General features: G+C 39.0%; 1 protein-coding gene across 3 annotated transcripts in view; it reads right to left on the reverse strand.

The window, feature by feature from the left end:
- The window catches only part of sept8a (septin 8a), a 45,019-nt gene that overhangs the window by 9,130 nt on the left and 19,234 nt on the right, over positions 1-16,655 (reverse strand). For all 3 annotated transcript variants that reach the window (XM_037545832.1, XM_017701136.2, XM_017701137.2), the window contains exons 5-9: positions 14,228-14,389; positions 12,967-13,063; positions 5,874-6,042; positions 4,021-4,153; positions 2,519-2,688 (exon numbers count right to left, since the gene is read on the reverse strand). In XM_037545832.1, coding sequence (XP_037401729.1) covers positions 2,519-2,688; positions 4,021-4,153; positions 5,874-6,042; positions 12,967-13,063; positions 14,228-14,389 — 731 coding nt within the window. The remainder of the gene's footprint in view (positions 1-2,518; positions 2,689-4,020; positions 4,154-5,873; positions 6,043-12,966; positions 13,064-14,227; positions 14,390-16,655) is intronic.

Below are 16,655 nucleotides of genomic sequence, written 5' to 3' on the forward strand. Positions count from 1 at the left end.
TAAAATGTGCAGGACTGTGTTCTGTATGGAGGATGTAATAACCTACTTTCACTAAGAAAATCAACAAAACGTGTAATTTGACCAGCACTGCCCAATACAAATGACTGTACAGGTTGTCTGGAGAGTGAACGTTTTAAAACTTAAGTGTTCATATGCTTCATTAAATTCTCTCATTTAAAGAAGTGAGGGAAAAACATTTATCCATGATATGGGCCCTTTAATATACACTCACTGGCCACTTCATCAGGATCACACACACCATACAGGTGTATTTTGTAATTTTACAACAACAGCCTCTCTTTTCTTTAGCCTGTTCATCAGCTGTGATTAATAGTGATCACTGATACGTCTGTTTAGTGGTGGATCTAATTCAGCATATAAAATGTCTACGTAACGTAAAAGTTATTCAGGGTAGTTTGGTGTGAAAGGGATCCTGTATAGAAAGTTACTGCCTCTGATTTTTTTTATAATGGTAATGATAGGAAATGGGGTTGCAAGGTCTGCAACTCAAACATATGCATTTTACTTACTATGCAAACAGCCACTTAACTGACATGCATCTTTTGAGCTTTTATATTCTGATCATGTTAAAACTGACTGATAAAAAATTGAAATGGATTCTGTGAGGGAGCTTTTAGAGGCAACTCTTCAGACTCCATCATCGTGAACAATTCTGACTACAAGTTTCTCTAAAATGAACCATTTCACATCAAACTCCCCTGATTGACCTGGTTTAATTATTTACTTAAATTCTACAGAAACAGAATTCTTTACATTCTGCTTAGATTCTGAAATAGAAGCCCCCCTTAAGATAAACAGCACTGATGCAGACGACATTCATCACCACAAGATGGTGCTGCATAACCAAAATACACCGCTTCCACTGTTAAGGCACAAGAAAGACGCCTTTCACACCAACTAAACGTGTAGAAAGTGACACAATACCATATTGAATACCCACCCATGTTATCCTATTCCTGAGGAAAATCAGAAAACAAGCAGACAAACATTTGTATTGTTTTAAACCAGCTGACCAAGAGCTCACAAACAGTAACACTTATCACAATCTTTAAGCTTTTTACGCTGATATGCAGGTTTATATTACTCAGTAAAGCTGAATAAACAGACATTCCTCTTCAGGTCTTCTTCGATCCCATTCTTGCATAATCTGCACATTATGGGTATTCAGTCTACCCTGCACTTCCACTCACTGGCCACTTTATGAGCTCCACCCCAATTAAACGTCATTAGGTGTACATTTAAAGACTCTGTGGTCTGTATTATGCACAATTTGTCAACTGACCTCTATCTAGGGTTGGACAACATGGGAAAACAAAATAATAATAATAATAATAATAATAATAATAATAATAATAATAATAATAATAATAATAATAACAATAACACCATACTTTAAGAATGGACAAAAAAAGAACCTGTACCACAATTTAAAAAATCAAAACTGAGTTAAAATGATTATTTATGTCAACATGTCACACTCACTGCGCTGCACTAAATTCAATTGAACAAGACTATTTAGGCTCACTTTGTAAGGAAGCATGCAGGTGTTTTGTGGTCTAGAAGTACTGACGTTATCCACAGTACAAGATACCATATTGTTACTATTGTATCATGATAACGATAAATATTGCCCAGCCCTCGTTCTAACCAGAGGTTCTTTTGTTCAAACGTGATTTGGGTGGTGGACGATTCTCAGCACAGCAGTGATACTGACATGGTAGTGTGTGTGGTACAGGTATGAGTGTATCAGGTACACTGCACTGGTGATGCTGAAGAGTGGTTAAGGGTGGTCCTGCACTCCAATAAATACCCAGCTCTGTGGTCAGAAACAACCACTGATAAAAATCTAGAGGACAGCCAACTTTGGACAAACTTTGGATCAACAATTTAGCAAGGTAATGATTTATAAAATTTGATACGATACACTGGAGTCTTAGTTCGATACATTTAGTACAGTAAAAATAAGAAGAAGTGGCTAAAAATGTTGGGTTGAATTGGGATATATTTTTGTTTTAATTTTAAGCTTATTAGCACATTCAACATTGTAAAAATTCCATATTTTAAACAAATATTTTGGTTTATGTCCCAATTTAACGCTCTAGCCACAAGCTAATACATTAGCCCCAAGATAACACACCAGCCTCATGCTAACATGTCTAGTCACAATATGATATGATACAAAAGAATTCACAATTTGATGCAATATGATATGTTGTACTGTAACATCCCTACAACTGATGGACTACAATCTCTAACAGTACACCAACAAGACGGAGCTACATATAATGGCCAATGTGTGCAATGCAGTTACGTGCTTAGTCCTGACTCTAACAAGCACAGCTAGTCAAAGTAAATTTGATCTGAATTTTCATCCCTTTGTATACATACAAGTAAGGGGGTAAATATGTAAAGTGCATAAAATGTGTAATTCAACCATAGAGAAAACAAAATAACACACGGGCAATAGAGACGTTAGGAGAGAAGAAGAACCACTTACTTCTTCCTGTCCTTGTCCTTCTTAAGCGGCTGTGAGAGGGACAGTGTCTCAGCAGCCACTTTCCTCGTGTTGAAGGCGTTGATCTCTTCCTCCAGGTCCTTCCTCTTCTCCTCCACCTTCCTTTTCTCATCCTGGTGCATGCGCTTTAGCTGCTCAAACTTATCATGGAGCTACAAGAGAAAGAGCCAGATCAGAAGTCAGATAACACACAACTTCACTCCGGCATCAGCATTCCAACCAGGGATTTCAGTGGACTGAGGCGAGATGATACGTGACCCGCATTCAGAAAACATGCGGTTGCAGGGGTGTGGAGGAAGTCCAGGGTTTATAGTAAGCACTAAAATGGAAGTTTGGATTTACAGTGGCTGCTACAAGCACAGACATACATACATTACATACACACACACACACATATTTTATATATATATATATATATATATATATATATATATATATATATATATATATATATATATATATATATATATATATATATATGTGTGTGTGTGTGTGTGTGTGTGTGTGTGTGTGTGTATGTATATGTATATATGTGTGTGTTTATTTATACACACACACACACACACACACACACACACACACACACACACACACACAGGCCGCTTTATTAGGTACACCTTGCTAGTAAAAGGTTTGACCCCCTTTTGCCTTCAGAACTGCCATAATTCTTCGTGGCATACTTTCAACAAGGTGTTGGAAACATTCCTCAGAGATTTTGGTTGGTTATTCGAGTTACTGTTGCCTTTCTATCATCTTGAACCAGTCTGCCCATTCTCCCCTGACCTCTCACATCAACAAGGCATTTTCTTCCACACAACTGACCGCTCACTGGATACTTTCTCTTTTTCCGACCATTCTCTGTAAACCCTAGAGATGGCTGTGTGTGAAAATCCTAGTAGATCAGCAGTTTCTGAAATACTCAGACCATGCAATGTTCAAAGACACTTAAATCACCTTTCTTCGCCATTCTGATGCTCGGTCTACACTTCAGCAAGTTGTCTTGACCAACTCTACATGCCTAAATGCACTGAGTTGCGGCCGTGTGATCGGCCGATTAGCTATTTGTGTTAACAAGCAATTGTACCTAATAAAGTGGCCGGTGAGTGTGAGTGTACATACACACATACTAAAATAAACTGTTGTAGAGCCTGTTTATCTGGTCATCATGCTCTCAGATTATTAACAAACAATCAACTGCATGGTTCTCAGATTTCAGTCCTGGAGAATAGCATATTTTTAAATATATAAATATATTTTCAAATAAGAGTGTACAGTTACAACAAAGTAAAAGAGGACTTCTTATCAATTAAAAACGTATGCATAAATATATATTATACATCATTTCATCCTCTTTTAAAGTTAGGCTTATGGTCCAGGACCAGGATTGGAATTAGGTTTTGAATTAAGGTTAAGATTAGATGATTATTAATGCTACGGTTTTAAAACAAAAGAAAAAAAAAAGAAACAAAAACCACACTATTTACCTCTCTCTCCTTTTCCTTCAGCTCCGCCTCTGTCTCCTTCACTTTGTTGACGAACATCTGCCTCATCTCCTCCTCTTTACGCTGCAGATCACCCAGGAACTCCTTTCTCTTGGCCTCGTAGGTCTCCTGTAGACTAAAGAGCAATCACAAACACATCAGGTTCAAACTCGCTGTATCGTCCTCATATGCTGATCTGAACTTTTTCTGGTAAAATTTAAAGTGAGAGTTTAGACACATGGAGCTGGTGTTTAATCAGAGTGAGAGGGGAACTTGGCGATGCCTGAAGCATCAAACAACGTGAAAGTCTGATCAAATTCTGATCCTTTGTTATGATTATTTTCTATTGTGCTTTAGAATTTCACAATTTTTTAACATTTGTGCATAATATAATCATTGCAATGTAAACAAAGTAATTCACTTTAATGTGAAATGGTCCAATCTAGAGTTGTTTTGTTAACAACATAAATATGGCCATTTTATTTACCATCTGTAACCAGCAGCGAACCTACACATGAATTTTATCTGTAGTAATGACTATGGTAAAACAGTAGTGAAAAAACTAAATCTTTGGGTAATATTTGCCTTACAACACCCTGCAGTTTTCTCTCCAACATTAATCAAAATCAGTGGAATGGCACCTGACACTGTCAATTAGCAGTAGGCAACTATTGATTGTTGCTAGGACCAACATGATCAACAACTTGCAGCAGTGAGATATGTTTTCAGAAGTAAACAAGCACTCCAAATGTCTGCAGTATGGAAATACTTTAAAGTGGAAAACAATTTTTATTTTATTTTATCTAATATCTGCCAGGGTCTCCAACGCGGCTAAAATAGACAACTTTCATCAAAAATGGTTAAACTAGCTGTGGGCAAACAGCATATTTAAGTATGTCAAATGTGTGTATCTGCTCATCCTGTGTTTCTTCTGACACCAAGGTTATAAATAAGAAGTTTGGCCTCTTTTGCTGCATTAACAGCCTCTACTCTTCTTCTTTTTTTTTTTAACCCCAATTTTTTCCCCAATTTAGTCGTTTCCAATTCCACTCGCTAGTTAGGACTTCCCCAATCACACAATACTACCAATGTTAGGAAGGGGAAGGCTAGCACAGGCTTCCTCCGAGACCTGTGAAGCTCCATCACATCTTTGCTGAACTTCATGCAGCTGAACATGCTTGGAGGAAAGCGCCAACCACCATCTGTTACGTCAGCTACCAGACACCTGCGCTGACTAGCATCGCACTGAGTGATGGGAGGAGAAGGGGGGCCATCCTATCCACCCAGAGAGACCGAGGTCAATTGTGCTCTCTTGGACTCCCGGCTACGAACGGCTGCAGCATCACCAGGGATCGAACTTGTGATCTCCTGATGACAAGGCCAATGCCTAGACAGTTGCACCACTCGGGAGCCCACTCTCTACTCTTCTGAAAAGGCTTTACACTAGATGCGGGAACACTGTTATAAGGATATGATTGCATTCAGACACGAGAGCATTAGTGAGGTCAGGTACTTATGATGGACACCACTCCAACTCATCACAAATTGGATGGCGCTCCATCACTCCAGAGAACACTTCCTCTGCTACACCGTCCAAGGGTTTATACCCTTCTAGTGATGCAAGGGAACGGACATGGTGGCCTAAGGCCCATATGAGGCTGTTCCAGTGCATCCCATTATACTGGCAATGCTAGCATGTTTAAACATGCACATAAAAGATTATTATCTACAAAAACCCAAATATCAGACTCTGTTTTGACACATGCTCAACATTACAAAGCTCTTAGAAAAAGGATCAGCACATCAGGATCAGAACTGGATTATCACAAGGTGCAGCTCTGAGTGCAGTGGTCTACCTGAATGGCTGGCTGTCAGGGTCTGTGTCTTTAAAGCCCATCTCTTCAAGTTTGCAGCGTCTGTAGAGCTCATAGTGCCGGGCGTGAGTCTGCTCCCGTAGGTCCTCCATGTTCACACGAATCAGCATCTCCCGCAGCTTCACAAAGTCACAGTGGCTCTCGTTCTCCACTACAAACACACACACAAAAATCAATATAATTCTGCCTGACCGCACACTGATGCTAATCCAGCACACATGGGAACTTTGTGGCTTTACTGTTACTGAATGTCTGAACCTTGAGATCAACCCAGATCATGGTCCATAGTGGGCCAGCGATAACATTTGTGTTAAAAATTTGTGAAAATGAATTGATTTAATAATAAAAAAATGTTAATTTTAGTGGCAAACATTATTAATATGAGTAGTGTAGAAAGAATGCTTCTTTGTTAATTGTTTTGTCTCTAGAAACAAAATACACTCCGATAAATCTGTTGGCCACTTGAAAGTGACTGGTGTAACCCAAAAATAAATAAATAAATACACGGAAGCTGTAAAACATTCAATTTGCCACAATTCCACCCAATTTCTGGTATAAAACAAGCATACGTTAGTCTAATCCGTTATTTAATGTTCACGGCACATATTGCAGGGTAGGCACCCAAAATAGCTGTATTGACAATTTTCCCAAAATTAACTTCTTAAGCAAAGGAGATTTTAAAAAAATTTACAAAAACACGTAATTTACCCAGAAGCGCCCACTTTTCATGCAGTACTAATTGTATTGCAGTGATGATATTGGAATCTTATTAGTATTGGCAGATTTATTTGTTACTTCAGAAGACCAGAACGCTTAAGGGAATGCTGGACTGCTGTGCTAAAATGACAGCATTTTATTCATATTACTGCATTTGTAACTCTGTTTTTCTGTGATGCTCATCCAAGTTCATGCAGTCCCAATTTCTGCATTTTGTATACTTGTAAGTATCGGCATTGATACTGACATATGTACACAAGTATTGGAAATCTGCATCAGCCAACAACATCGTCCCTAATCTAAAGTAATGCAGAATTTACAGTATGTCCTGTTCTGAGTATATTTCAGTATCAAAAATAGTACCAAAAATAAAACCCCAGCCTCCAAAATGCACAAGCATATGCCTGTTTGCAATGTAGGGAGCATTTTGCTTTTTGTAGGAGAGTGAGTGGGCGGCATAACACATTTTCTGATGAGGAGATGACGGCGCAGGAATGAAAACATCCATTTAAACTATCAGCGCTCCATCCTGTTCTGCATTCCTACAGCTGGACTAATGCCATCACAAATTCAGGAGCAGACAAAGGCAAACCAGACGTGTGAGAGCAGCTACAATAAACTCCAAGCTGCTCTCTTTAATGTCTAGGCCTTGCACATACATCAGGCACTTAGTCATTGGTCAGACTGTCTAATGGTGGCTGAATTCTGCTCATGCTTCGTGGCCAGCTGACTTCTAGGGATCAACTACTCTGCCCAATTTGGTTCCAACATTGATCAACCACACTTGGAGAAAGTAGGGAGACCCACCAAGAGATATTCACTAGCAAGTGTGTTTGATCATAAAAAAAGAACTGAGCTCTGCAGGAAGACAGATCTCCAGAAACATGCAAGTAAATCCCTGTTTTATTAGACTTAACATGTAATTTTCTTTATTAACATGGGAACTTCAATAAAGTGGACGTTTTGGGGCCAACTGGGTTAAAAAGACCAGACTGAGCTAGCAAAAGTAGGTTTTGAACAAAAGGTTTCATGGAAACAAACGTGATCCAAGAGTTTGTTTTTTAACCCCATGGAAAGTTGGGCATTAAGAAAAGACCATTCAGATATTTCGGTACCATCATTTAGTCAACGTGGGGAGCAGTTCAGGATGCAGTTCTGGTCTCGCACTTTGCAATATAGCTCCAAGAAAGAAGCATTTTCGTGGGAAGCAATTGTGACGGGGAATAAAATGGGGATACCTCCATAACATTTCATTTTGTCAGTCACTTTCACAAGGAGGAGGAGTAAACAACTCAGTACAGAAGTCAAACTCAAAGAAGTGAAATATCAAGCCCCCTTTACAACCCATAGTACAATCCCTTCCAAAGAAAAGGGAGTGAAGCTGTGGAAAGCAGTTGGGAGATTATGAAATGTGTCTGACCCAGCTGGGAAACGCCTTCTGTCAAACTGCAGGCTTGGGAAAACTTCTCACAACTTTATGGCAACTTAAAATCAGCCTGCAGATCAGTAAATGGACATCAAAGATCTTTTTACCCATGTTTCCTGAGGGGAAACTGTTTTGTAAATGAATTCCCACTCAAAGTAACTGTATAACACCCACACTGCAAAGCCAGGGAGCAACTCATTAGTCAAATCAACTCTCTAAATGGGAGAAAGCAGTTTTGGCCATTTTGAACTGCACAATATGCTGTGGTAGAACTAAAGCAAGACTGCAGAAATTACTATGGCTATTACTGCTTTCCTCAGCTCCTACATATTTAGATAGTTGCTAAACGCATTAAAGCAAATAGTAATTTTTTTTGTTTCAAAAACAATTTAACAATTTTACTAAAAATATTTTATAAAAAGTCAAATCAATGAGCACAACTGGCCACAAGAGGCTCATCAAACACATTACATTGCTTTGCAGTGATGCACTCTTACCCTAATGTATTATATGGGAAAGCCCTCACTTTAGGCTGGGCAATATGAAGATATTTATGGCTACTGTGTTAATTTATATCAGAACATGCTTTTCTGAGCATACTGTGGGTATCGTCAGAACTTAAAGAACACTGACTAGCTGCAAGTTTCATTACAAAGATAACAGTTTTTATTGTTTTTGAAAGGATTTTTTGTGGCTTTACTGTTTTTTTTTTTTTTTTGTTTGTTTGTTCCACCTTACAAAACCTTAGTAAAAAGAAATGTGATTATACATCTCTACATTGCAAAAAAAAAAGACCCCCCCCACACCAATTTCACTCTCTTTGTTGTTAACATTCCAGTGCATTGAACTGTTAATTGTTTATAAACTTCTAATTTAAAACACCTGATTTATTTCATTCAGCATTCAGGAGCATCCAAGTACAAGAATCAGGTGAAACCGATTAGAGCTGCAATAAAATTAATACAGAATCATGTAGTTTTGCTGGTGGACACTCTTGCTGCAGCGAGTTAAAACCTTTTCGTACCATGTTAATAAACAAATAAATGGTTAACCACGGGGAATAAAAAAACAACAACAACAACAACAAAATAAGTGCAAACAGTTACAGTGAGGCAAATAAGTATAAGTACACCCTGTGTGTTCAAATACTTAGATTATGTCTCTCAAAGTGGACATGCACCCAAGATGAAAATTTCAGACCCCTAAATGATTTCTAAGTGGGAGAACTTGCAAATTCGCAGGGTGTTCAAATACTTATTTTTCTCACTGTATTTCAATATTTCAAATAATGACATTTCAAACAGTTAACCAGGTGCTCAAGTACCCATGCAAGTGCTTACTGCACTGTACTATGTTTGTAGCTCAGACCAGGAGTGTTTGCCATTTTTTGGTGAAGAACAAGCCATTAAGGACTGTTAGTTAGTGTTAGTAATAAGCAACAGATCATTAACACACTGAAAAAACGTAAAGCAGCGCATGTTGTTTATTTAAGCCTGAGTATCACATGATACGTGCACAAAATATGAGCAGAAAAAGACATGACGCCTGAAATGGAACAGCCGCTCCAGTCACATCCCTAAGCAGAGGCCCTGGGAGCCATTTGTTGATCTCTGACTAAAAGGCCTCTGGGGGAATGAGTCTTTGTAGCTGGGGAGAAAAAAAAAGAAAAAAAAAAAACAAAAAACACCCTCTCCGAACACACAAGCTAAAAACAGCAGACAGGGAAGAAATACCAGCAGTCTCCTATTCATCATATCACCATACTGAATGGTTTGCAGACAGCGATTGCATAGCATAGTGCTCTGTGCATTCTGTTTTACACCAAAGATTCCCTGACAGTAAGAAGGGATATCCAGATTACTCGATTACACCTGATTAAAACCTAACAATCAAAATTTATCTTCTCAATACATTTGCAAAAATGAACATTTTCTAGAAAAAAAAAATCATTCAGTAGATCAATAGATTGCTTATACAAGGATAGCCCTAACAAGCACTTAGTTTAAACTAGGAAAATAAGCTTGAATAATCACAGTACCTATGGCAAAATCACAGGATTCATGGGAAAATACCATTAGCTAAGAAAAACAGCATCTCACTGTCTCCCCAGTGTGCTTCCCTCATACTGAAACTTCTGAAATACTGAAATCAATCGGTCACAGTGCTTTGAGAAGCGGTACCAAGCCAGTTTTACTTTACAGCTACAAGCTGCATACTGTAGTTACAGTCTGTTGATCCTTCCTCTAGTGAACACTCTAGGAGTCTCTTTGGTGTTGCAGACTAACCAATTAAAAGGGAAATAATGAACAGCTCACAACACGACCTTTCCTCAGCCGGCACTTTTAGCAGCCCAGTGAACATGACATAATTAACTCCCACCCAGCAGACTTTATCGGCGCTGGGGTGGACGAGATCGTTTTCACACGAGAGCCACTATAAAAATAACCCCAAAGTCTCCTCAGGGAGACGGAAACAAATGGGGGTGGGGTGGGGGGGGGGCAGTGCATTCTGAAATGATGAACATAGTCAATCCATAATCAATGGACATTTGATGAAGAAGACATTTAACCCACCAAACAGTAATACAGATAGTAGTAATGTAGATACTATAAATTAATATATTAATTATAGATTAATATAGATTATACAGCCAAACGTATGAGGACACCCCTCCACAGACAAACACTGGCAGAAGAATGAGGTATACTGAAGAGCTCATTGACTTTAAACATGGCACTGTAATAGGATGCTACCTTTGCAAGTCACTTAATGAAATTACTGTCCTGTTAGATCTGCCCCAGACAATTGTAAGGGCTATAATTTTCAAATAGAAGAATTAGGAGCAACACCAGCTCAGCCATGAAGCAGCAGACCATTTTATTCAGGGCTATCAAGGACTGAAATGTTGCACCTTTACTATTGCATCATTCACTACAGAGTTCCAAGCTGCCTCTGGAAGCAACATCAGCACTAAAACTGAGCAACAAGAGCTTCATGAAGTAGATATCCATGGCTGAGTAGCTCAGATCACTATGCGTGACCGGAGTGGTGTAAAGCATGCCACCACTGTACTTTGGAGCAATGGAAACACATTCTCTGGCGTGATTAATCACATTTCACTGTGGCAGTCTAATGATCAAATCTGGGGTTGGGGGATGCCAGTAGAACATTATCTTTGAAATGCATCATGGCAACAGTCAAGTTTGGTGGAGGAGGGAAAATGTTGTAGGGATGTTTTTCAGGGAGTGGGCTCAGTTTCTCAGTTCCACCGAAGGGTAATATTAACACTACATAATACAAAACATTTAAGATAATTAAACGCTTACAACTTTGTGGCAACAGTTTGGAGAAGGCCTTTTTGTGGTCCACTATAAAGACATGGTTTGACGAATCTGGTGTGAAGGAACTCCAGCAAAGAGCCCTGACCTGAACTCCAGTGAACACCTTTGGGATGAATTGGAATGTGGATTTTAAGTCAGGCCTTCTCATCCAACATCAGTGTCTGACAAATGCTCTTTTGCCTGAACAGGCCAAAAACCATGGATACACTTAAAAATCTTGTGGAAAGCAGGAGAGTATAGACGGTTATATAGATAGGCCACATAGACGGCCACAATTAATGCATGTTCTTTCCAGCATGAAGAATGACGAGGCAGCCGCCACTGTCAAATGTTGTGCTGCCTCCAGCTACTGACAAAACTCTGACAGATGGAAAAAAACATTTTTGCTAACAAGCGCTGCACTCGGAGGATTTCTGTCATTTGTAACTGCAAATGTGGCATTATGGCATGTGGTAGTGCTGGATCATAATCAGCACAGTGCACCGGGAAAGGCATGGGGAAAGACCCCCCCCCCCCCTAATACTAGCTATGGGGACAACAAGGTCTGGAATTTGAGAATGTTTTTTTTCATGCATCTCTATTCAATGTTTTTGATGTGGAAACACCATTCTGATAATTTGGTAGCCACTCAGGTCTGCCCAACTCAATAGAGAAGGAATGTTTATTAAGCTACATTTAAAGACATTTGACTTGTTTTTTGAGTGCTGTTTTATAGCCAACCAAATCATTATGCTCTGCCTTATTTTATCAGCCCTCCAATCACTGCTTAGCAACCACTGCTATCTGCAACTGCCTCAAGCTGTTTTTTTATCAGTGCCCATCATGTTAGTAGGTAGCATGAGGATACCAAGATCCGTGGGAGATTATTAAGGGTTTCATGATGTGGAAAAACAGCGAGGTGACTACGCAATCAGCAGTGACTGGTTAGCTGACCTGAGAACAGCTGCGTTTCGGCCACAGACCGAACTGTTTGCTGTGTTTATCGCCGTAAAAGACGTTACGTTAACACTACCAAGAACAGTGTTGACTCTTTAGATGTAACGTTACAGGGATGCAGCACACATGCTATAGGCTCAACATAACTATACACAACATATGTATGATAAAACGTGAGAGATGAATGGGGGCCATCGTGGGCTGGAGTTCCCTTGAGCAAAGCACCTAACCCTCAACAGCTCCCAAGGTGCTGCAGATAGGGCTGCCCACTGCTCCGGGAAAGTGTGCTCACTTGCCCCCTAGTGTGTGTGTTCACTAGTGTGTATGTGGTGTTTCACTGCATGGATGGGTTAGATTGTGGAGGTGAAATTTCCCCATTTCAGGACTAATACAGGTCAATTAATAACTAATTTAATACATTTTAACAACTAATTTAATATAGGATTAAATGATAGATTACGATAGCAAAAAAGCAACTCCATTAACCCCTTTTTAATAGTGTCTTTGGACAAGACTCCCAATGCTACATTCACCTACATCTATAAAAAGCTCAAACTGCAAGCCACTCTGGAGAAAAGCATCAGCCAAATACCGCAAATGAGTTGCTCTACTACCACGTTTGGTTACATGACATCTTTGTAGTGGCAATGCTTACCTTGGACCACTCCCCAGGGGTACTGCCTGGCCCTAACTGTCTTGTTCCCCACCTTGACCTCCTCAACACTGCCCACTACAGCGAACGGTAGATGAGCCTGTAAGGAAAGGAAATAGCAGTTTTTATAAACTTGGTATCTGTCTACTTTTCAGGAACACATTCCCGAAGACCACGGGGGACGTGTAAAAGCACAGATGTTTATAATAAAGGTTCAGCAGCAGTAGCATATTTAAAGGGAAAGCTCAGTCAAAACTGCTAATGTGACTAAAACCAAACATAAACTAAAAATGTAAAGCAGCTTTAGGACTGACCTTAAGTACTTCACTGGCTCTTATTTTATAGTCTAGTATTAGCAAATGTATGGTCAGCATAAAAACGTAAATACAAATGACAAATCAGTAAAACTAACACGACATTCCACTCGTTAACTCACTTTTCACAAATTCTAAAATGTGAAAATCATAAAAAAGGACATAAATAACCGTTTTTGAAAACACCATGTGATTTGACATTAAGAAATCTAAATGCGGTGCTTTCAGAGCTTTTTTTTTTTTTTTTTTTTTTAAACTTGACTGTCTGAAAAGACTGCCTAAGGCAGTAAAAGTCTATCAGACCATTTTTACTAGGCTCTCGTCTATCTAAACCACTCTCTTTGTGCTCGTGTTGCACCACCACCACTGTTTTAACATGCTTAATGCCATGCTAGGAGGCTAGAAGGAGACATCAACGTTTGATGGTATAACTACTATTTCTAAGGCTTTCAAATGCTACCACAGGCTAATGATTACTTTTAGAAGACGTGTAAAAGTCTGAAAGACAGATTGATCCCAATTGCAGCTATTGCATGCTTAGAAAACACTGTGGTTAAAGTAGTCAGATTACATTGGCAAGATATTTTTACCCTAATTTACTTAATTTCTCAGAAACCTCTGTATTCTTAGCATGCTTAACAGCTGGCAGTTATGTAAATGTGAATGTAATGTTCAAAAATAAACCACTGTCTTTGGAGGTTTGTAGCTGCAGAACAAGCTGTAGATGTTTCCCCACAAAAAAAGAACGGTGAAGCATATATATACAGACATATCTTCTTGAAGTCACTTCACTTAAACCAATTTGGCAGAAAATAAAGAAAAGTGACAGCATCAGTTAACTGGTGGTTACTGATCTTGATTAGTTATTGGAACCATTCCTGGAAATTCAAACACTGCAGCTTACATAGAAGCTTTAACGCCTCAACAGTATGTACAGTGAAAAGACTTACATTCATTGAAGAGTTTATCTCTGCAACTGCGTCATCATCTGTAGGGAACTGGTAGATCTGGACACCGTTGCTCACGAGTTCACTCATGATTTTGATCTTGAATTTGTGCAGCTCGCTCTTGGAAATTGTGTCAGCTTTTGCAATAATGGGGATGATGTTCACCTGGAGAGGGAGAGGGAGAGGGAGAGGGAGAGAGAGAGAGAGAGAGAGAGAGAGAGAGAGAGAGAGAGAGAGAGTGAGAGAGAGAGAGAGAGAGATAGAGAGAGAGAATATAGATAGATGTCCAAAATAAAATTTTTTTTTAAATAAAAATAAATAAAAACTTCACTGTACATTTTCATGTTTAAGGTTTCTGGTTTCATCGGGTTTGGATGCAACAGAACGAAAGATTGAAACACTGTTTATGGTTGGGAAGAAAAAAAAAGAAAAGAAATGAGATCCTCAATAAACCATCCCAGGGTACTGACTGTGTCCCAAAGGCATGTAACAGCAGATGTGCCTGCAAAAACATTTTTCTGCAAAAACATTAATGTGAATCCAAAAAACATTTCTGTAGCATGAGGTTCCCAAACTCCTGGCTCTGGCACAAACACACCTGATAAAACACAGGAAGGCCTGTATAATCATGTGCTGAGCTGAATCTGGTGTATGTGAGTGAGTAAACACTAAACCAAAAAGTACTTTTTAGGTGAACTGAGAAGAAACTGCAATAATAACGCCAGACACTGCTTTTTATACACTATAAGAACTTATTGCTTGTTAGTCATTTACAGTAAGGGGTAAGAGGGAAAAAAATAAATACAAGATAGCGTTCATAATATTTGGGATAAGACCAGAGTATCGGTGGTATTTTTTTAGCCCTCATTCATCAAAGTTGTGTAGAAACAAAAGCAGATTTGATGCCATAAATAACGTACAAACTACTCCTAGTCTCATTTAGGAAACCGTTGCACACAGATTAAACAAATGGCGATTTCAGCACAATTGATGAATCAGCTGCCATACACTAGTAGCTTATTCCCATATCATTTGCAATTGACACCCCCAATTTCCCCTTATGTACATACAGATCATGTTTATAAACACTCCTGGTCAAATAACATGTTTTGAAAATAACTGAACACATCTTAACAAGGAACAAGCTTATTTATAACTTATAACAAGGACATTTTCTGTAAATTTCTATTTGTTTGCTGAGTTTAACATATGCCCAATCTTTTGCATACAACTGTATAGTTGTAAATCACTCTGAATAAAAGCAGCTTTAAATAATTTTTTTTTTAATCTTTTATTTTCTAAATCTTACATTTTTTAAGGAAAATGGAAGGCATGAATTACTGTGAAAAGGACTACATTTGAACATGATACAACAAAAATTAACATCCCTCAAAACTACCAAAGCTTGCAATGGAAACAATCGTGCATTAATCTTCACAATAGCTCATATCATACATTGCTGAGCCTCTGACTGCTACCCCTTGTTGCAAGTTGTTTTGGAAGGTAAAGAGTCACTCCCACCTAGGGGTGGGAATCTCTTGGCACCTCACGAGTCGATTACGATTCAGAGGGCTGCGATGTGATTAGAAAACGATTATCGATGCATCTTGATGCATCTTTTTTTCTATACAGGGTCTCTTTTTTCTCAGTGTGTGACGACTTGGTACTTTTAAAGCAAAGTATTTGTAATGATCTATAAATGTATTGACTTTCTTTTATTAATAAAACAAATGGAAGTGATGTGACAAGTCAACGGGAAGGCTCTCATTCACTACATTAGATGCTGCTGCCACTCATCTGCGTTAAAATGCGCAGTTACAGTGAAATAAGATCCACGTTACAGCTGTCCCGCCTGCTTTCTTTAGTGATTTTATAACTCCGGATTTGGTCAGTAAAATATCTACAAGATGGGACCTGTAACCTAGTGCGCAAGCCCTGTTTCTCAACAAACTGCCGTGCAGACTGCAGGTCACAGCAACGCAGTCTCTCCTGGCGAGCAACGAACGAAAAGGCAGTGGGAGATTTAGCTAAGATGAACATTTGGAGACTTATTCGCATTTATAAGCATCTTAGTTGGTTTCCCAGAATGTTAAATCTGCAAAGAGAGACTGTCAAACACTAAAAAGTTGTGAAGCTGAAGTCGCTTCTCTTTTGAATTTTCCCTGTTCCACCTTAAATGGTGCCGCATTTACAAGAAGCTGGAGAATAAGAAGTGACTTCACCCTCATAACAGCTGAACGATGAGAGACATTTTACAATAAGCTGCTCTACTTCTGAGGAAAGGTTTTCTGGGAGGAGATGGGAGGTAAGCCTCTAGAGGTTAGCTGAGCTAAAACTTAAAGCAGAGCAAAGTAAATCTGTGTTTTCGTTTATATAGTTTAGCCTATACTAGGACATCAGCACACACTGAGACCTACTGGGCAATAAATGT

The sequence above is a fragment of the Pygocentrus nattereri genome, chromosome 16 (assembly GCF_015220715.1).
Source record: "Pygocentrus nattereri isolate fPygNat1 chromosome 16, fPygNat1.pri, whole genome shotgun sequence".
NCBI lineage: Eukaryota > Metazoa > Chordata > Actinopteri > Characiformes > Serrasalmidae > Pygocentrus > Pygocentrus nattereri.